This window comes from Pseudozyma hubeiensis (genome assembly GCF_000403515.1).
Source record: "Pseudozyma hubeiensis SY62 DNA, scaffold: PHS22, whole genome shotgun sequence".
NCBI lineage: Eukaryota > Fungi > Basidiomycota > Ustilaginomycetes > Ustilaginales > Ustilaginaceae > Pseudozyma > Pseudozyma hubeiensis.
This window is the reverse complement of record NW_012133804.1, coordinates 49,445-70,655: the sequence shown is the minus strand read 5'-3', so window position 1 is coordinate 70,655 and position 21,211 is coordinate 49,445. Positions and strand designations below refer to the sequence as shown.

General features: G+C 56.4%; 7 protein-coding genes across 7 annotated transcripts; 5 read left to right on the top strand and 2 right to left on the bottom strand.

The window, feature by feature from the left end:
* Positions 1 to 1,321: 1,321 nt before the first annotated feature.
* PHSY_002154 (hypothetical protein) lies at positions 1,322 to 3,709 on the top strand (the record flags this gene model as incomplete). The annotated part of the gene is made up of 1 exon (XM_012332778.1): positions 1,322 to 3,709. The coding sequence occupies one exon, from the start codon at positions 1,322 to 1,324 to the stop codon at positions 3,707 to 3,709; it is 2,388 nt and encodes a 795-aa protein (XP_012188168.1).
* A 568-nt stretch (positions 3,710 to 4,277) lies between these two features.
* Positions 4,278 to 5,945, top strand: PHSY_002153 (hypothetical protein; the record flags this gene model as incomplete). The annotated part of the gene is made up of 1 exon (XM_012332777.1): positions 4,278 to 5,945. One exon carries the CDS (start codon positions 4,278 to 4,280, stop codon positions 5,943 to 5,945), a length of 1,668 nt encoding a protein of 555 aa, XP_012188167.1.
* Positions 5,946 to 7,534: 1,589 nt separating this feature from the next.
* PHSY_002152 (chitin synthase) lies at positions 7,535 to 10,587 on the top strand (the record flags this gene model as incomplete). The annotated part of the gene is made up of 2 exons (XM_012332776.1): positions 7,535 to 7,630; positions 7,915 to 10,587. 2 exons carry the CDS (start codon positions 7,535 to 7,537, stop codon positions 10,585 to 10,587), a joined length of 2,769 nt encoding a protein of 922 aa, XP_012188166.1.
* A 287-nt stretch (positions 10,588 to 10,874) lies between these two features.
* PHSY_002151 (hypothetical protein) lies at positions 10,875 to 12,293 on the top strand (the record flags this gene model as incomplete). The annotated part of the gene is made up of 1 exon (XM_012332775.1): positions 10,875 to 12,293. One exon carries the CDS (start codon positions 10,875 to 10,877, stop codon positions 12,291 to 12,293), a length of 1,419 nt encoding a protein of 472 aa, XP_012188165.1.
* Positions 12,294 to 12,538: 245 nt separating this feature from the next.
* On the bottom strand, positions 12,539 to 17,407 carry PHSY_002150 (likely protein kinase; the record flags this gene model as incomplete). Its single annotated transcript, XM_012332774.1, has 1 exon — positions 12,539 to 17,407. One exon carries the CDS (start codon positions 17,405 to 17,407, stop codon positions 12,539 to 12,541), a length of 4,869 nt encoding a protein of 1,622 aa, XP_012188164.1.
* Positions 17,408 to 18,105: 698 nt separating this feature from the next.
* On the bottom strand, positions 18,106 to 19,295 carry PHSY_002149 (potential vesicle coat component; the record flags this gene model as incomplete). The annotated part of the gene is made up of 2 exons (XM_012332773.1): positions 18,106 to 18,263; positions 18,731 to 19,295. 2 exons carry the CDS (start codon positions 19,293 to 19,295, stop codon positions 18,106 to 18,108), a joined length of 723 nt encoding a protein of 240 aa, XP_012188163.1.
* Positions 19,296 to 19,341: 46 nt separating this feature from the next.
* Positions 19,342 to 20,951, top strand: PHSY_002148 (palmitoyl-protein thioesterase precursor; the record flags this gene model as incomplete). Its single annotated transcript, XM_012332772.1, has 2 exons — positions 19,342 to 19,403; positions 19,724 to 20,951. 2 exons carry the CDS (start codon positions 19,342 to 19,344, stop codon positions 20,949 to 20,951), a joined length of 1,290 nt encoding a protein of 429 aa, XP_012188162.1.
* Between the last annotated feature and the right edge of the window lie 260 nt (positions 20,952 to 21,211).

Genomic DNA, 21,211 nt, shown 5'->3' with positions numbered 1-21,211 from the left:
CATTTCTTGGGTGGCTTTTCTTATATGTACTTTCTCACGATTCGGTCCCCGGGTTTCTCTTTGCAATGAGCAAATGATGTCAAATGATATTTTATCCAGTGTGCGGTTGAGAGAGTCATAGAGATGTGGTTCTCCCTCCGAGGTCGACGTCGAGCTGAACAGGCAAGGACCAATTAATGTAATGTTGTCTATCGGTCTGCATTGGTATCTTGATCTACGCTGTGAGCTTGGCAGGCTGTGACCCACATGTCGCCACTCATGTTCCTCAAATCTTGATTGCTGGAATAATTGCTGCAATCAGCAAGTGTCTCTCTGGTGACCGGAGTCGATCCTGTCTCCTCGACGCTGGTGTGGTGATGCTGGGATGATGGGTGCTAAATTCCTGATATTAATCAAATTACCTTCTGCCAAAATTGGCAAGTGAAGTTTGCCAAAATTCGGTCCACAGCCTCCGTGTCCTGCGGCCTTTCCGACACGCCAAATTTCCCAAGGCTCAGGGGCTTCCTCGATCCGATCGGCTTTCACTTCGATACGGCCTGCATAGCGCACTCTCTGCGTGCTGGTCGATCCCATTATCGACGTGATACATCAGCATTCAATGGCGTAAATCGTGACCGATTCGGAAGGCTTCCAAGCACTACATTGACGTGTGAAAAGCGGTCCCATCCAGCCATGCCCGTGGCCGAAGCGCTTACAGTCTGGTGAGCAGCAACACCTCGAGCCCGCAATCAAAACAAAGCTCCACTTTTGACACTTTTGACACCGCGTTCGGCAAAGCAACAGACAGGTACAAAGCGAGTCTGCGTCCCTAAACCCGTGAGCGCGTCTCGAGGCAGCCTGGCCGCCCTCACGATTAAATTTGGGACAAATTCCAGATTTGGCTCAGCAGCTCAGGGTCTCTTGTTTGCCTGCTGTGTTTGCCTTGTGCAGGCCACTGGAATGCGTGCCGTGGATCCTGCTTGCCGACGATTCCACAGCCGCTCGTCATCCATCGGACGGTCACTTTACTTGCTTGCTGTCACACCTTCTCATCAATCACTGCTTCAGACTTAGCCTTTCGTATAGGAGCACACAGCGACTCCCGACCCCGTCGCCTTGACATCTATTTCTAACGCACGAGGCGGCAGCTGCTCACGATTGCGGCAAACAGCTCGACCTTCTTGCATGTCTTTGATCATGGTCTACTTCGCAAGGTAGCACTCGGTATACTCTCGCGAAGCGTTTGAAGCTTGCCTGCGGCTCAGGGTAGCCTTGGCGAGCAATGTCGCCTCCCATCATAACGTCGGCAGGCCAGACCAGGTCGCGGCTGCCGACCAAATGGATGCAAAACGCTGCCACCAAGTCTCGCGCTGCTCCGACCACCAAACAAGCAGATCTCGACCTTTCCTTGAAGCATTCTCCAGTTCGATGGTCGACACATACGCTTGCCGCTGATCCTCATGACACGATCCGCAGCCGCGCTGACTCGACCACCTCGACCTGCGTCGATACTTTTGCGCATCGTCGCCGGAATCGCGTCAGCGACCTCACGTTTGTGGACCTTCTGGACGACGCCCCGCAAACCCTTCTGGCTCGATCGGAGAGCCATGCATCGAGCCTCAATGATCTATCTGCCACTCTCAACAATGACGAGGACGAACAGATGGCCGATCTATCCGACTTAACCAAGTTCAAAGCTGTCTTGACGGATGCAAACCATATCGACGCGCTTCACACACCACATTCATGCACCGACCCACAGCACCACAATGACAACGACGACGATTTTGACGATGATGATGACGTCATGACACAAAGGATAGACAGGCTCATGGCTGCCACCATGGAGGCGCTTGAGGCTTCCAATCGCCTTGTCCTCGACACGCTCTCGTCTCGCGCCAAGCTTGCACAACTCAACGCCATGGAAGCGGCTCTGGACTCGCATCTCGATGCTCGAGAAGCGCATCTACGACGACAGATCCAAGCCGTTACAGACATGACCGACTTTGTCTCAAAGACTTCCGCAGAGTTGCAAAAGCTCACTTCGCCTGCAAGTGGCATGCGTCATCCTTCCGTTGGTGCGTCTACGAGCCAGCTAACCACTCTCGCTGATCCGGCAGAGGTTCACGTGCGAGATGCAGCGGCGACAGGCATCGTACAAGCGCTCGATCGAGACGCAACCATCGGCAAGACAGCCGCCAAACGACTCGAGCGCATGCTCCAGACTCCCTCTCCCACTGCTTCGCCACCCTCTGCGGTCGCAGCACAACGACGAAACAACAGTAGTTCCAGCAGACGTGCCTTCTCTATCTCCAACTTCAGCTCCGTGCAGTCGAGCATTGCAGAAGAGACGACACCCCAGAAAGCTGCAACTTCGAACGCCATTTCCGGCTCACGTCGCCCGTCGTCGGAGTTAGCAGCTATTACACCGTCCAGCAGCAGCACAACGACGCCTCAGAAGAAACGCTCGGTTAGCCACGACACTCGCGCATCTGGCGCCATGAAGCTCATGACCAAGCTCGGTGCTCCCACCATGGCCTCGACTTCGGGCCCTGTCTCGAGCCTGACAGTGTCCAACGGCCCTGCGTTAGTCGCCGGAACAACGATCGCAGCAGAAAGGTCTCGGGTGGATGCTACCGACTCGGACGGCTCGAGGCAGCCGCCGATGCGGCCTTCGTTGATGGCCACCCTCCGGCCGGATGTTTCGTCTGCACCTTCAGAGCCCACCCTGCTCTCAAAGGCAACAGTTCGCGAAGACAACGCTATGCGGCCGCCGACGAGAAGGAGTGCGCCTGGCCAACCGAGCTACGCTACCTCTTCCACCTCCAAGTCGTCTGCGGCTGTAGGCGTAGCATCCACCGTGGCCGAATCGACGCTGGCAGCTCTACTTGGAATGCCCTCGGCCGTCGCATCAACATCCTCGCGCACCGAAACGCCGTCTGATTCGTCGTACTTTGACAGCGCGATGGAAGATTCGATTTCTTCAGCATCGCCTCCGACTCCTGGCAGCATGCACGCCATCCATGATGTTCTCTCTACGCCTTGGAAGCCTGGAAGCGACAACCAAGACCACGACAGCAATGATTTGCCCAGCCAGCAGCAACGATCGGCCCGACGTGCCTCGGTCTACTCGAATCTGGTCAGCCCGACGGCATCGCTCTCGCTCTCGCTTTCGGATCGGGATCGAGCACATCAATTGTCGTCGCAGCTGTCTGAGCTGCGTGCTGAGCGCGTGATGTGGAACGCGAACTCCATCAGGCCTGATGAATCTGGCACGGCTAGCGGCTCGACCTCGGGAGCTGGTGCTGGCGGCGGCGGAGCGCTTCGTGCCTTGCAAAAGCTCAACGAAAGGTCGGCGGCCAAGATCGCCGGTCATAGCGGTGCATCCGCAGACGAAGGTGGCAGCAAGCGTGCCTCGCTCGGCCTCGGACTCCCAAGCTTCTCCGCTTTGCGGCCCAGTGCGAGTCGCTCCGTCTCGACGAGCACAGCATCGGCGCCGACGTCCACAGCCACTCCGTATTCGGCTGCTAAGGAACCTTCTGCTCCGGCACCGGTGCCATCAGCAGACACCTTGAAGGCTGCGGTTGACGGACCTGCGAGTGCGGCGGATACTAGACCAGCAGCCGAGGTATCATCTTCGTCCTTGTCGGGCGGAGGCTGGCGCTCATGGGCATCCTGGAGTGCACCAGCTGCGGTCGCCAATGAAGAGGCGACGACTACACAGAAGTGAAGTACGCACCAAAAACAGATTCCTGTGCTTCCCGACTAGCCACATATTGTTGTCCTCTCAAGCCGCAAGTCGCTCGCAGCATCATGTCCAGACACTTTTTCCCTGTATTTCTATCTTACGAATGTCATTTGCAACACTCGATCCCTATGATCACCTGCAAAAGCAAGGTGTAGGATTCTCGGAATTGTGCCGCTTTCCAAGAGATGATTTGACGAGAATTTGAACAACGGGTTTCGAGCACTGACGACGTGAGGCGCGGTTGATTGAGCCTATTGGCTCCACTCGCTGAAATCAAGGGTCCGATTTTCGCAAAGGCTTTGCAGGACACCTCTGGCCATCGATCATCTCACAACCCAACCCGACCACCTCTCAACGAGGGCTCGATCAAACGCCATGACGCGGCTCAAGCGTTGCTGAGGTTGATGCCGAGACTGCTCGGAACGACGATTCAGTCCAACTCCGCACAGCCGACACCTGCTGATCACTCGCCTGTACTTGTCTCACCGCCAGCACTCTCATCCCTTCGCTACATCACCGCAGCGAAAGCTACAGGTCCAACCATATCAGTATGAGCTCCTCCACGGTCGAGGAATTTGTCGAGCTGCTCAACGCAGAGCAGCATGTCGACCTGCAAAAGCTGCGCGATCTCGCTCGTCACGGAGTACAGCCATCGGTGCGCGGCGAGGTGTGGCTCTACCTTCTCGGCGTTCTCAGCGACGACAAGGGACAAGAGATGACCTCGGTTCGAAGCAAATACCTCGCGTACGAGGCGCTCGACAAGCACAACCCGGCGCTCGAGAAACGCGTTCGAAGCGAATGCCAACGGTACTACGCCAAACGATTGGGTACAAGACCTCCTCCAGGGAGGACGCTGATGAGGAGCTCGAGAAGTGTGCTCTCGCGACCACCTGGTGGGTTTTCTGCAACAGGACTGGCGACGAGTGCGTCCAACAGCAGCAAACTAATGGGACGAGAGTATACGATGGATGGCTCGGTCTCGACGCAAAGTTTGACGGGTTCGTCGATCGATGGCAGTGTGGTATCGGGATCGAATGGAGCAGCGTTGGCAACAACCATGCTGAACGGGATCGATAGGGGTCCAAATCGGGTCAACGATGGTAGGATTCGAGCCCTAGGCGGCATTATTGGAGAGAGCGGTGTCTCGGCTGCTATGGATGCGGACGATCCGGATGCAGCTGCAGCGTTCGAGCTGAAACGGTTTGGCCACAACGTGGAAAACATCATCTGCGCTTTCATGAACCGATGCTCTGCGGCAGAGAAAGCAAGAAAACAGACGGTACAGGAAGCAAGTGACACAGGACATGCAAAGAGCACGGAGACATTCGGCACCGCTTCGTCAACTGCTCAGACGGTTGATTCGAGGCAATCAGACGGCGGAAGAGGTCGTGCGCAAGCGGGGAAGGATACTGAAGATGACTTGTTCGGATCCACTAGGCCTGCAGATAGCGGCAACGGAAATGGCACCTTCAAATACGTCGACGATCCAGGAACAAGACGCCATGCGCATGGTAGCGGCACAAGCTCACGGTCTCGTTCACGAGCGGGATCCATCAGCAGCGCGAGCAACAGCGGTGTCACCACCTCGAGCTTGCCACCCGGACGAAGCAACGCGAGCGTGGAAGAGGCAGTACGATCGCGCATGCCGCGCGAGTACGAGTGGCAACCACAAGTGCACGACAGCAACTCTGGCTCTCGCGGAACATGCGCCGAGTTCCACCCTGCGCTGGTGTACCTCTGCGCACCGTTTGTGCAATGCGTGCGCGTGGAAGCGGGTATGTACTTCGCGTTTGAAAAGCTCATGACGCTCATGGCACGACACAGTGCACGCCATCCGCTACCGCGACAAGTCGCGACGTTCCTCACGCTCTTCCGTACGACGCTGCCCGAACTTCATTCGTACTTTGAAGAGGAAGAGGTCGACATTATCGGATTCGCGACCAATTGGCTGCAGCATCTTCTGGCAGGGGAACTGCGGATTGAGGATCTCATGCGGTTGTGGGATACGTACTTTGCGTTACCGGACTTCATGGATCTGCATCTGTACGTGTGCATTGCGATTCTGACCAACTGCAAGGATTCGCTGGAGGAGCTGGACAGGTCAGAGACGAGGAGCATGCTGGATAGTCTGCCGCCGTTGGACGTGGATAGGATCATCAACGAGGCGATCAACATCAGGTTGAGTCACCAGCGATCACAGCGGACGGACGATGGGTAAGGTTTGCGGAATACAGCACATGCGAAAGTGGCTTCCCTCAAAGGCTGTGCAAGACTTGATGTCGATGGACAGCATGGACCAAGGAAGCTTGAAGGCTAAGCGTGATGGCGCAACACAGCCTCGAGGCGTTGGCGCTGCTGGATTTTGGTAGCAACGAAGCAGATCGGCCAAAGCCACACGCGGCAGAGCACAGCAAAAGGAACACATGCGCGGCACGGCACGGCGATTTTGGCGTCGCAATTTGCAATTTTCCGCACCGAAGTGCAGACACGCATGATTTGCGCGGAGCTGCATCCACGCGGATCCTCCACCAGGTGCGCTCTTAGAGAGCATCGTTGACTGGAGCTCATCACAATGCAGATCGACTTTGCTTAGCGACTCCCAGATCGGGTGGAGCCAGTTGATGACCTGCGAGCTGCGCATGTGATGGATGTTGCTGGCGATCTTTGTGCGCCACTATGACCATGAAGATGAGAAAAGATGATGTGTCTCGTTGGATAGGCTACCGGTCAAATCGAACACTTGTTTTCGATTTTCAAGTTGTCAGGCGGGTCAAAGGTAGACACACGTTCCGTCATCGGATGAACTAGCTCAACTGTTCCGCTATCATCCACCTGAAACAACTAGACCTTGCGTGCAATGATACTGTAGTTGCGTATGAACAAAAGGATCTGCAGAAGCATGTCTTGATGGCGACCCCTGTCTCTCGTTTCGCATCTCGTGTGCTTTGTGTCTCGGGGTGTGAAGTATTCGCCGCTCAGCGTTCGAGCCGAGAGTCGAGGGGGATTTTCATTCAAAAATAGACTGCGCTGAATGGTGCGTTTCCAACTCCGCTCTGATGCAAGCCTCGCTTCTCGAGTCGTGTTGACGTCGTTGGTCGGCGATCAAACGAGGTGTGCTTCTGCAATAGCTAATTTGCTTCGCAGCGCTTCTACTTGCACCTCACTCGCGTCGTGACTTGACCTCTAGTGCGATGGCATCGTGGAGCAGCTTGGTTCAGCTTCATTGACGCAGAGAAGGAGAAGGTTAAGCGCATCGAATGAGATGAATTATCGATGGAGCTGCTTCGTCGATCAAAAGTGAGACAGCCAAGACGCATCAATGAAAAGTGACAGCGGGTCTGTTGCGCACAAGGCGAGGGCGCCGGCAACGGCATTTCCCCAGAGCGAACCTCCTTGCATGCACGTCAAACGATTTGGGGCGCCTTTGTCCTATCATTCTGTTGTTCTCGACATTTCCCTCAGCGCCGGCTGGTCAAAGGTTCATTCTTGCTACTCGACATCGTTGGACACCTGTCGTCGCCATCAGCTTCACCACCACCCTCACCACTATCATCACCATCTATTGTAGTCGCGGAACACCGCGATCGCGCTCTGCACCCCGCAAACTCGATTGCAAGTTTCCGTGCAGCGCAACTCATCTGCAGAGTGGGTTGATTAGCTCGGCCTACTGCACCACCAAAAGGTCCAAGCCTTGCCATCGCCATTGTTCGCATCGGCTCGTCGGCACACCGCACATTTCCACCCAAGACACCGCATACAGTCCACCTTTGCACCTTGTGCACGGTCTCACACCCACCGCAACCCACAATGAGCTACGACGCCTACCGGACGCGGCCCGGCCAACGTCGTGACTATGGGCGACAGCAGCAGCAGCAGCAGCAGCAGCGATCCTATCAACTTTCCGTGAGTGTTTTTTCATCTCGCCATGTCCACTTATTCGCTGGCTCCACAGCCTCAAGCTGGTGCCCTTACAGTGCGCTGTGCTGGATGCAAGCTCCCCTTTCTAGCGAAACGAGACTGACTCTTGAACGATCCTCTTCTTTGCACCGCTCTCTCTGCTCCTACAACGCCCTCCTCCTATGACCGTCACGACCACCTGAACTCCTCACCGCAACGAACGACACTGTCCAAACCGTCCCATCATGTCTTCCCTTCGACGCTGGTTGAGCGGTTTTCGACCGGTACAGGATGACCCGCTGAGGCAACCCAACCTACCTTACGCCAACCCTGGTGGTGCCTACGGAAGTTCGACAAGCATGCACCCGGAAAACCCCTTCTACGGAGGCGAGAATCACAGTCTTCAGACACTCGCTCCTGGCAACTCGGAAGGTCACGGCATGTACTCCTACGACGAGGACCACATCCCACTCACAGACTCTGCCGATGAGAAGTACGGCTTCTCCCAAAACAGCCACAGCAACTACAACCTCCCAGTGCAGAGCGGCTTGCCCACTCCAACCACCTACGAAGGACCTTCGTCCTACTCCTCCGCTCTCGGTCCCGAGGACAGCGCGAGTCAGGTGGCATGGGCCAAACGTCAACAAGCACCCAAGCGAGGTCTCACCAAGAAGGTAAAGCTCACTCGAGGCCACTGGATTGTCGACCACCCCGTTCCCACCGCCGTCAAGAACTCGGTCGAGCCGAGATGGGCTCAGAACAACCGCACGCAGGAGTTCACCCACATGCGATACACCGCCGCCACCTGCGACCCAGACGAGTTTACGCTCGAAAACGGCTGGAGCCTGCGTACTTCGCAGCAGTACGGTCGCGACACGGAACTGCTCATCGCCATCACCTACTACAACGAGGACCGCATCCTGCTCGCCAGGACGCTGCACGGTGTCATGCTCAACATCCGTGACATTTGCAAAAGCAAGTCGTCCAAGTTCTGGAGGAGGTCCGCCGAGGAAGGTCGTCCGGGTTGGCAGCGCATCGTCGTCAGTCTCATCTTCGACGGCATCGACCCATGCGACAAGGAGGTGCTGGATCTGCTGGCTACCGTCGGTGTCTACCAAGACGGTGTCATGAAGCGAAAGGTCGACGGCAAAGATACTGTCGCCCATCTCTTCGAGTACACTACGCAGCTCTCGGTCGATCCCACACCTGCGCTCATCCAACCTCACGGCGACGACGCTTCGAACCTGGTCCCCGTACAGATGATCTTCTGTCTCAAGCAGAAGAACAGCAAGAAGATCAACAGCCATCGCTGGCTCTTCAATGCGCTCGGACGTCACCTCCAACCCGAACTGTGCGTGCTCATCGACGCAGGTACCAAACCGGGCCACAAGTCGCTCTACTACCTGTGGGAAGCCTTCTACAACAACGCCAACCTCGGCGGTGCGTGCGGAGAGATCCACGCCATGATCAAAAACGGTCGCAAGCTCGTCAACCCGCTCGTTGCAGCGCAGAACTTCGAGTACAAGATGTCCAATATCCTGGACAAGCCGCTCGAGTCGACGTTCGGATACGTGAGCGTGCTTCCCGGTGCGTTCAGCGCCTACCGCTTCCGCGCGATCCAGGGTAGACCGCTGCAGCAGTACTTCCACGGTGACCACACGCTGGCCGACAGGCTCGGTAAGAAGGGCTTGCACGGCATGGACATCTTCACCAAGAACATGTTCTTGGCAGAGGATCGAATCCTGTGCTTCGAACTGGTGGCGAAGGCGGGCGATCGGTGGACACTGACCTACGTCAAGCCGAGCAAAGGTGAGACGGACGTGCCCGAAGGTGCGGCCGAGTTGATCTCGCAACGTCGACGTTGGCTCAACGGTTCCTTTGCCGCTTCGATCTACTCGTTGGTGCACTTCTTCCGCATCTACAAGTCGAACCACGGCATCATCCGTCTGTTCTTCTTCCACATCCAGGCGCTCTATAACGCCATCGTGCTCATCTTTTCCTGGTTCGCACTGGCCAACCTTTGGTTGACGTTTTCGATCATCATCGAGTTCCTCCCCGACGAGCTGTTGAAGAACTCTTCGCACACGACGCTGGTCGTCTTCCACTGGATCAACCAGGCGGCCAAGTGGATCTACGTTGCGTTCTTGGTTCTCCAATTCGTTCTGGCGTTGGGAAATAGACCGAAGGGAGAGAAGCCGACGTACATCGCTTCGTTCATCGTGTTTGGACTGTTGGGTCTGTACCTGATTGTTGTTTCGCTATGGTTGACGCTCAGGGCGTTGTTGGAGACGAGTGTGTCGGGAGACATCTGGCATACGCTGTTCAACCAGACGACGGGGGTATTGATCGCAGCGCTGGCGGCGACGTTTGGTATTTATCTGGTTGCGTCGATCCTGTACGCGGATCCTTGGCATATGGTTACCTCGTTCCCGCAGTACATGATGATCGCACCTTCGTTCATCAACATCCTCAACGTGTACGCCTTCTGCAACTTGCACGACGTCAGCTGGGGTACCAAGGGATCGGACAAAGCCGACGCACTGCCCACTGTGGACACCAAGATAGACAAGTCCACCGAACCAGGCACGGTGGAAGAAATTGAACGTCATCAGGACGACATCGACGAGACGTTCAAAGCCGTCGTCTCGCGAGCCGTTGCACCGTTCAAACCGGAGCAGGCGGTGGAGAGGCCGACGGCGGACGACAGCAACAAGACGTTCCGCACGCGCCTGGTGGCCTTCTGGCTGCTCTCCAACGGCGCGCTCACCGTGGCGATCGAGAACGTCAACGGCCTCAACACGGGTCTCACCAACAAGGAGATCGAGCTGGAGCAGAGTTCCAAGCAGTCGACGTACTTCAGGATCATTCTGTGGGCGACGTTTGGACTTTCGGCTTTCAGATTCGTTGGATGCCTGGTGTACTGGGTCAAGAGGAACTCGACGAGGTGCTTCCGAAAGACCTGATCGCGCTTTGAAGTATCGTGTATCTTTCTCCCTCATTTCCACCAGAAGAACCAGAAGAACAATGGACATTTTGGCTTCTCACGATCGCTCGTTCGTTCAGGTTTGAGAAGTGGTATTTGCTGAACAGCTGTGGTTTGCGGCGAAATAACGCAAGGCTGTCAGTCGAGCACGTCAGAGTCGCGCTTTTTAGGCGTTTCCGGATTGCGGCTATGGAAATCAGAGACTGGAATGCTGCCTCGCGAACTTTTTTGAGGTCAATTGAGCTGCGCACGGTTGTGCGGTCCGGCATGAAGCTGGTTTCGGGTTGCTTTCTTGCTTCCAACCATTCCTCCTTCTCTTCAACTTACGCTTCCGAAGCTCACGCTCCAGCTTGCCGGAAAGACAGGCGGGCTGAGAAGTATCGACTGCCACCTATTCTTCCAGCAAGCACGCTGCTCTCGGCGAGGAGGCTTGCTACCGTTGTCAGTCGTCGCACATCAATCGGCTCAGTAGACGGACTCATTCGACGCTACTCACACCTCAGCACGAAGCTCATCAATCCGAATTCACGCCTTTCACCACCTCATAGGCTGATACGTAGCATGTCGTCCAACGTCGCCTCGTCGTCCGCCTCCGGCTCCGCGGCAGCATCCGCTTCCGGTTCCGCATCCACCACCGCCATCCCCTCAACACCAGCCGCCCGCTCGCGCCTCCCCTCCATCCCACCCTTACTCTACGGTACAGCATGGAAGGGCGACTACACCTCGGACCTCACCATCCTCGCGCTCTCACACGGTTTTCGCGGAATCGATACTGCCGGTCAGCGCAAGCACTATCGCGAAGACCACGTAGGACTGGCCCTCTCCACCGCACGCTCCGAGATGAACCTCGATCGACAGGATATCTGGGTGCAGTCCAAGTTCACGCCTCGCTCGGGTCAAGACTGGTCGCATCCGGAGTTGATCCCGTTCGAAGAGCAGGAGGATGTCGAGGTTCAGGTGCGCAAGAGCTTCGCTGCTAGTTTGAGGAATCTGCATCCGTGGTTGGAGTTCGAACCGTTGGAAAAGGTGGCAGCGAAGATCGTCAAGAATCACAATGCGGGCGGAGCAAGTGATGAAGATGCAGGTGTGGAGTACGGTGATAGGGCGGGCGAGGCGTACCTGGACAGCTACATTTTGCATTCGCCGCTGACGACGTTGGAGAGAACGTTGAAGGTTTGGTCCACCATGGAATCCTTCGTCCAACTCGGCTTGGTCAGGCAGATAGGTTTGAGCAACGTCTACGATACAGAGATCTTCCAAGCCATCTCTCGCACTACCCGCATACCCCCTGCCATCGTACAGAACAGATGGCACTACACCACGGGCCACGATGTCGCTCTCCTCTCCCTCCTCTCCCCCACCTTGAGTCCGAACGACTTCGACAACGGGAAAGCGCCACCCGTGGTGTACCAACCATTCTGGAGTCTCACGGGAAATCCGAATCTGCTATCGAGCGTGGAGGTGGGTGATATCGCGATCGAGAAGGGGTGGACGGTGCAGCAGGTGGTGTACGCGTTCCTGGCGAGCGGGATGAATGTTCCCGGCTTGAAGGTCACGGTGCTCTCGGGGACCAAGGACGAGAGGCATATGGCGGAGGCGGTCAAGGCCGTGCAGGAGGGCGTGAGGGGCGAGTGCTGGGGTAAGGGCGAGTTGGATAGGATCAGAAGGGTGGTTTATGGCGAATAGACGGAGGTGAATGTCAGCTTGAGATATCTCTGGTGTCGAGTGTTGTGCGTGCGATCTGAAAATGTGAGGGTCGAGACGATGAACAGAGAAGTGTGACAGACGACGAAGTATTCATTTGTCTCGGGACAGGAGTGACGTAGGAGCTCATCACAGACTGCGTCGCAAATGGCACAACGACTCGGGAAAGGGTATATTCTGCCTTGGTCTGGCTGGTCGCGAATACTACATGTTCAAAAAGACACACTTCACTCGTCCTCCTCTTCCTCCTCGATAATCTGGACAGGCTTGTGGAAGGAGGCCGTGATACGACTGCCGCCTTGCTGCTGCTGCGATTGCTGCTGCTGCTGCTGCTGAGCCTGACCACCTGTCGATTCTGACTTTGACGACGCTGCGGTTTCCTCTCCTGCTCCAGCCTCCCCGATGCTTCCGAGACCGCCGGGTGACGAACCCGTAGACTTTGTAGGCGAGTGAATGGTCGTCGACAGCAGCTTCGGCGCGAACTCGTTGCCCAAGCTGAGCGAAACAGGCTGATGCGATCGAGATCCGAATCCAGGTGCAGCTGCCGTCGGAGGCTGGAAGATGCTGCGGACCCCCGCGTAGCGTGAAGAAAACGGTGCTGCACCGCGGAACGCGTTGGCGGATTCGAAGCCCGCAGCACCTTGACTCGAGTAGCCGCTGCTGCTGCCCAGCGCTGCAAAGTTGCGTGTCGCGTAGGGCGATGCGGAAGAAGCGGTGCTGCTGCTGCCTCGGCCCACGTTGCTCGAGATGGTGGACGACAGCGAGCCCATCTGGCCCAGTCCGCCTGAGTAGGTCTGCTCTTCTTCTTCGTCTGTCCAGTCGTCATCATCCCGGTTTGCAAAAACATCTCGCAGTCGAGGTCTGCCGTCGGTTCCGTCGTCACCGCTCGAAGCGCCTTTGGCAGCGGGGTCCGTGCTTGCAGGAGGCGGGTCCACGGATCCTGCCCAGCAAGGCGGTGGTCTTCCCCAAGAGTGTCGCCAGGTACCCGTGCCAGTCGCCGGAAACCCTGATGTGCTGCTCTGCACCGGAAACCCGTCATTGTCTGACGTTGCGGACAACTTTGGACTGCGGCCCGAGACGTGCGACGGTCCGCGAACAACGCCACTGAGCAAACTCGGGTTGGCAGATGGCGGTCGATAGGGTGAACGCGATTTGTGCGCGACAAAGACGCTCTGCGCAAAGACATGTTGGTGGTGGGGATGGTGGGTAGCAAATGTATCAGCTGTAGCTGCGTCGCTCGGCTTGCGCATCTCCAGAGAATGGCGTGGTGTGCTGCGTGTGGACTGTCGTGCAATGGGGCCACCCGCATCGCCATCTTCGTCTTCGTCTGCGCCAAATTCGCCGATACCCATCATGGCACGGCCGGGCGAAGAGGCTCGCGACTTGATCGACGATGGCCGCGAATCGTGACGGAACGAGTTGCGCCGGCTCGGACTTCCCGAAGACGAGGCGTAGGTGCGATGCCTTCGGACGATCGTACCGCCATCCTGACTAGGTCTCGGATGGCGGCGTCCGCTACCCGTCGAGTAGACGCTGGCCGCCTGTCCATGACGATAGATGGAGCTAGTGCTGCCTGTCGATCCGGCTTTGCCAGGCAATCCGGGTCGTGTCGCAGCGTTGGAGTGGGCCACCGAATGAGAGCTCGAGGGTCGACTGTGCCGCGAAGGACCATGTGCACCCGCTAGCTCGCTGACATAGTCGCCATACAGAGTACCTGTGGGCGTGATACTGCCGGCACTCATGCGCCTCGGGTTGGCCGGTCGATTCATGCTCTGCTGGAAACTGTTGGGGGGTATGTCGAGATGAGGCTGATACGAGCTGCCATTCGAGGATCGTCGGCTCATGCTGCCCAAGTGCGGGCTTCTAGGACCACCGCGGCGGCTAGTGGAGGTCTGCTGATAGTGGGCCGACCTTCGTCGCACGCTAGCGCTGCGCGAAGGCGTTCCGTGTGCCAACGAGGACACACCGCCAGGATGTTTGACCGTGCTGGTATGCGACCTTGCTGTGATTGTGCCATCGTCGATACCTAGGCCACGATGCGCTCCGCTGCCACCTTTTTTGTCCGTCTTGGACTTTCTCGCCGGCTTCTCGTTGCCTCCGAGCCACGTGCGCACCGTCGCCATGAAAGAAGAGCCAGCTTTGCCACGCGGCCCGCTCTTTTCACTGCCTTGAGGCGTGGCAGACATGGTGCTGAAGGAATCTTGCGAAGTCGAAGGTACAGCGTTGTTCGCCTTGTCAGCAGTAGCTTGGGTCGTGATCGAGCGCGATGGAGAACCTGATGGAGAATAAGCGTTGCGTTCGAGAGCCTTGACGCGGTCAAGGTCCGCCTCGCTGCTCTTCTTGCCAGTGCTCTTCCGAGGCTTGTCGAGCATGTCGGCTGGGGTTTTCTTTGGAGTAGAGGGATTCGAAAGAATGCCGACCATCGAGTCTTTGACATTAGAGACGGTATTGCGACGACCGAAAAGCGTCGGACTCTTGACGCTTTCCATAGGGAGCGCTTCGCCCGCCACGATGACTTGATCGGGGGGCGGACGCACCGGAGATGAAGTGGCCGAACGATCCTTGGTGCCCAGGACGCTCTGAGCGAAGTGCTTGACAGTGAACGAGTTGCTCCGAGGACGACCGTTCTGCGAATTGCGTCGTGCTTTTGTGGGTCCTTCGGACGTTGGGCTGCTGCCTAGTATCGTCGTCACACTGTGTTGCAGTTTGGAAGGGGTGGTAACGGCCGTGGTATGACGATGTTGCGACTTTGGTCGAGGGCTCATAGAGTCGGGCGTGCTTGATAAGCTTCTGTCGCTCAGAAGCGATGCGTTTGAGACCGACAGGCTGTCGACAGGCCCGGACGCAGACGTCGGCACGTTGAGTCCCTGCTGCGCGGCAGAAGCGGCATTCAAGACGACCTCTGAGGCAGAGGCGTACAGAGCAGGTGCAGACGAAACGTCTAATTCTTCGTGCGAAACGACGGTCTGCAGTCGCCGATTGCTTCCCTCTTTTAGGCGAGAGCCCTCGGACCTTGAGGCCGTCAGGGATGACGTAGGACGATCGTTTGACCGAGATGCTTCTTCGGACCACCTGGCTGGAGCCTTGACGGGAAGCGGTGGCGGTGGAGTGTGAGCTTGTGCAGATGCGACGCTTTGGTCAGAGGCGCCCGAGATCGGTGCCTCCATGGGCATAGACTGGTCGACAGGTGCAGAAACGGCTTGAGGAATAGGTGAAGTGGTGGCAGACTGCTCGGCCTGGCGGACTTTAGCTTTGCGCAGAAGCATCCACCATGTAGCGCCGCTTGCGTCACATGCATCTGTGACGACGCTATGGACCATCTGACCTACGTCCATACCGAGGGTGCTGAGTTGATGAAGCAAGTTTTGCTCTGTAGAAGTCGAAAAGGTGGCAGGCTGGAGGTGGACTAGCTGCGAGAGGTAGTCGACAGGCTTACGGCCGAGCGAAGGCGGGTGATGATCTGATAGACCGCCAGAAGAGAGCGAGCGGCGCTTGGTCCTAGACGGCGTGCGGTGATGGCCGCGTGATGAGCTTTGGGATCCTCTCTTGGCGAGCGGAACGGATTGGTAGATGGGCAGATGATCTTCCTCCCCTCGGACATCCAATCCGGCCGGCAACTCATGATGTGTTGGCAAAGATGTAGAGGTAGACTTTGTGAGTGATCTCGTGAGACCGCCGAGAGAGGCATCGCTGCCATTGGAGCCTAGACGTCTGATGGTGGTCTGAGACCCGTTGCGATGCAAGCTCATAGTGTGCTTGTCGGATTGGGGGGCAGCAACAGTGTCGGAGTGTGGTGACGATGCAGTGATTTGATCGATGGCCTCGTCGAAGCCTGTGACCTCGTCTGTGCGGCTGAGACTGTCAGCTGTGGTCGGATCAGTGAAATCCGTGTTGGTGGAGCGACGGTCGCTAGACTCGCTATCGCTGCGAGCTGAATGGTAGCTCTGCTCGGAACTCGCCGTAAGGTGGTGGTGATGACGTGCCTGGGAGCCCTCGCCTTGAGCTTGTTCAGAGAACTCCGAGCTCGTCGGAACTGCCGCGTCGGTGCGATCTACTTCTTCAGCAGGAGGCAGTGGCGCTGATATTGAAAGCTGCCGCTGAGCTTGCTCGATGGAATGCGACGCTGAGGGGTTGGACTTACTGCCAAAGTAGTCTGTAGTACTTTCGTCCTCCTCGACCGTCGACATGGGAGTGTGAACCATCGTCTTTGTGAACCACGGATGCGCAAGGATGGACTGAATGGTGGGACGCTTGGTAGGATCTTGTTGGAGAATGGATGCGACGAGGTCTTGTGCTTCTTCAGAGAGGCACTCGGGGATTTCAAATTCTCCTCGAAGAATCTTGTGCTTCATGACGGACTCGTCGTCGTCATCAAAGGGCAATGCACCGCAAAGAAGAGCGTACAGGATTACGCCGAGTGACCAAATGTCGACCTGCTCCCCCGTGTACTTTTTGCCGGCAAGCATCTCCGGGGAGGCATAGCCGGTGGTGCCGCAGAAGGTATCCATGAGACGATTGCGTTCGAATTCGCGGGTGAAGCCGAAATCGCCTAGCTTGACGTTGCAACGTTCATCTAGGAGAATATTTTCGAGCTTGAGGTCGCGATGTACGATGCCCTTGCTGTGGACGTAGGCGACGGCAAGGCAGAGCTGGCCAAAGATTCTGCGGGCTTCGGGCTCTGCAAGCACCTGATTCTCGACAAGGTAGTCGTAGAGCTCGCCTCCTGCGCAAAGCTCGCTGACCATCCAGATATATTGTTCTGTTGCAATGACTTCGTAGAGCTGCATGACGTTGGGATGGTGGAGACGGCGGTGGTGGTGAATCTCGCGCGTGAGGCTGGCGGAATGAGCCTTAGGTATCTGTTTGATGGCTACGCGAGTGTTGGTGAGACGATGAAGGCCGAGGCGTACCTTTCCAAAGGTGCCTTCGCCGATGGGACGCTGTAGGGTATAGTTGCCGACGATTTTGAGTTTGGAAGAAGCGAGCTCCTTGCCAAGCTCCTGATACGCGGAGGCGAGAACGGCCTTCTGGTTGATGGTGGAGCCACCACTCTGGGTGGCATAGTGATTTGCTCTACGAGCGCCGGGTTGAGTCATGGTGGAATGGACATTGGTACCCGGCACAGGCGCAGAGTCGGCGGAAGCGTGAGTGCAGTCGGTGGTTCAGATTGAGATTGAGATCGAACGATATGGCGAGTGCGGAAGCGCTTGAGCTGTCGGCAGCAAAGAGCGTTGCATGGTACCACAGAAAACGAGAGTCGCAGTGTTTCAGTATCGGGATGCTAGACTCGATGCAATGCAAGCAACGATGCCAATGACCGAACGAATGCCGTCGCAAGCAACCGTGAATGGACTCGAAGTACAGATGATATTGTGGGCGGAGGATGAAGCAATTGTTTGATGCTGCGGTCGATGCGGTCGGTGGGATGATATTGAAGAGATTTCAGAGGAGAGAGGAGAGAAAGAAGGCCGGATGATGGTTGTCTCAGATTGACAGATGGAAATGTGAATTCGGCACAATAACGCAGGCTGGCCAGAGAGAGCAAGCGAGCAAGCGAAATATGCATGCAGCCTTTGATCTGTGACCTAACTTACGCCCTTGGGCGGTCCCAGCGCGAGTTCCTGTTGCCTGGAGTGGAGCAGCGCTCAGGAGGACGCACCAATTCCCACACGGATAAATTTGCGGCTGCAACACACGCGTCACGACAGAAGCTTCCATCCTGGGCCATCCTAATGCAGCCTGAGCCGACTGAGATCAAGAATTGACGAAAGCGATATGGCGTCGTCGTCGTGTGTCAGACCAGACGAGCATGAGGAAATCGAAAGGCTGTGCAAGATAGACCCACTTTGCGCGACACGACGCGGGATTTGCGCTTCCGATGGCTGTCTCTCCCGATTCCGAAGCATGTCAGATCCGACGATACGCTCCACAGTATCCGACTGTTTGCTTTGCCTAGGTACAGCACAAACTGACTCGGATGAGCGATCGTGCGTGCAGCATCTCACCAAATCGGCTACAACAAGGATGCTGAAACCAAACAAGATGGTTGGCTGTGTCTAATGTACAAGTGAAGATGTTGCTGTGCTGCGTGTCGTCGCGTGCTGCACGAAGAACTGTCCAAGGCGAACGGAACACCATGTCTGGAGCTGCGCTGCTCGTCGTTCCTTTCAGATGCGTGCGCTTCTAGAGTCCGCCCTGCAAGATTCTCTGCGCAACTCGTTCTTTGAGACTCGAATACGCACTCATGATGGCTGCAGAGATGGCGTTTTGGTCAAGAGAAAGGAAACAAGGCAGTTCGACGTCAGCATATTCGGTCTCGTGGAAGAGCTTGTGTTGGCCGAGCAAACGCTCGGCTGGCTTCGAGTCAAGGCATGGCTCGAAGTGAGCCAGGAACATTCTGCCCAAAAGAGCAAACTTACTCTGTTCGTTGATCTGAATCTCGTTGACATCGGGTCTGGGTCGAGAAACACGTGATGCGATGGTGGTGCTGTCTGTCTCTAGAATGATACCGTCGTCCACCGTCTCGTCCAATGCAAGCGTCACCAGATCCAGGTTTTCCAGAATGGCGCGCTTCTCGACTTGATGACGCACCAGCATGCTCGTCGCATCGTAGAATGCGCTCAATAGGCCCGAGAGCATCAGCTCGTTCTCTGCGGCGGGACCTACGACGTAGAAGATGACATCGAGCGAAGACTTGAACAGCACCAGATGCGAGTCGTAGAGGATAATGTCGCCGGTCGCTCTCTTTGTCTTTTCAAAGATGGCCTTTTCGAACGCACGCTGATCCTTCAGTGTCGACAGAGGATTCTTTGCTGACAGCTGCGGTGTTGTGCTGGCTACTGCATTCTGCTGTGCGGGCGTTGCCGTCGAAAGGAAGTTGGCTGCATGAGGAGGCTGATAGTACTTTGCGATGACACGGTTGCCGTCTGTGTCTAGAATCAGCACTGCCGACGTGGTGTATAGCGTCAAGTTGCTGAACGTCATTCCGGAGGAAGTCTGTTCTGTGGAGAGTGCCAGAGGTAGTGTAGAAATGTCACGGCTATGTCGACAAGACGATGGCAAAACCAGAAGAGGCAACTTCGAATTGGCGAGGTGAGTGTGTGTGTGTGTTGGAATCGGGCACTTCGCTGTGGCTTGAGCGTTTTGGAAGCAGCTTGCGATTCCAGCTCACGCGTGGTTTGTTCACCTTCACACACCCGCACGGGTGATGAGTCGAGTCCACGAATATTCGGGTTTGGCTTGCGCGGACCCTGCATGGGATCGGCGCGAGGATGCTCAGCTCAGACAGCCAAATTCGCCCAATTCGAGAGCACTCGGAGCACAGCTCAAATGACCCCGAGACTGGCAACTGCACCTTTCACTTGACCTACCTAGCACCATCACCTCACGACAGTCCCTATCACCCTTCGCAGGCTATCCACCATGAGGGCCACAACCACCGCGCTCTTTGGAGCTCTTGCAGCATCAGTAACCCTTCTTTCAAACCCAGTCGGGGCAGCACCATTCTCGGTGCTACCCAAACCGCATCCACTCGTCATTTGGCATGGCCTCGGCGACAGCGCACACTCCGAAGGCATCGAATCATTCATGTTGCAGCTCAAAGAGGCATTTCCTGGACTCTACGTACACTCGGTCACACAAGACCAATCTAGCGACTCCGAAGATCGCAGGCAGGGTTTCTTCGGCCACGTCAACGATCAAGTCCAGATGGCCTGCGACCAGCTCGCTTCGATTGACGAGCTTCGCAACGGCTTTGATGCCATCGGCTTCTCCCAAGGCGGCCAGTTCCTCCGCGCATACGTGCAGCGCTGCAATACGCCCAAGGTGCGCAATCTTGTGACGTTTGGCAGCCAGCACATGGGCATCGCCGATTTGCCAGCTTGCGGTCCCACCGATCTTCTCTGCCGCGTTGCTGAAGCGGCTCTCCGCGGCGGCATCTACACCGACTATGCCCAGTCGCACCTGGTCACTGCACAATACTATCGCAATCCCAAAGATCCCAGAGCTTTCGCCTCCTACCTCGAGAAGAACGATTTCATCAAGGACATCAACAACGAAGGCCAAGAGATCAACACCACTTATGCCGACAATCTCGCCTCGCTCGAAAACTTTGTCATGCTCATGTTTGACAAGGACACCACCGTCGAGCCAAAACAATCCTCCTGGTTCGCTTCCTACCCCGTGCGTAACGAGTCCGACTCGCTCAAAGAAGGCAATCTAGATGAGCCTACGCCGCTCCGACAGAGTTCGATCTACACTGACGACCGAATCGGCTTGAAACGGTTGGATCGACGAGGTTCGCTCATCATGGAACTTTGCCACGGCCTTCACATGCAGATCGATCCAGCATGTCAGCTCAAGGTCTTTGGCAAGTACGTCGGCACCCCCTCCGCCGGCCTCGACAGCTCGCTCGCAACATGGATCGACCACACCTGGCGTTGGACACTATACAATACCACCGGCTTGCGAGTCGAGCAGACCGCAGGTTTGATCATCACCCAGAGCTTCGTCTTCCTCGGCCTCTTTGTCGTAGTGCGCCTGCTCATTTTCACGCTCATCCGTGGTGTCGGCGCCGTGTCTCGCAAGCGCATGGCCGACGAACGAGTCGAGACGGCTCGCGGCCCCATTCATCTTTCTTGAAGCTCAACGGTCCCGTCATTGCTTTATCCGTATACCCTCTGCCTACTTTTTCTGTTCTCGCTTTGCCTCAGATAAACTGTATAGTATCACCTTGCATCAACGTCTTGAATTCGGTATTGCACCATCAGAGCATGTTTTCCCAGAATAGGGAGTTTGCTGAAGGGAACATTTGCATACACGTCAACCTTCAGACAGGGCAGAAGTAGGTCATCAAACGTCCGTAGATTAGCGAGGGCGAAGCAAGTATCTATCGATAAAGA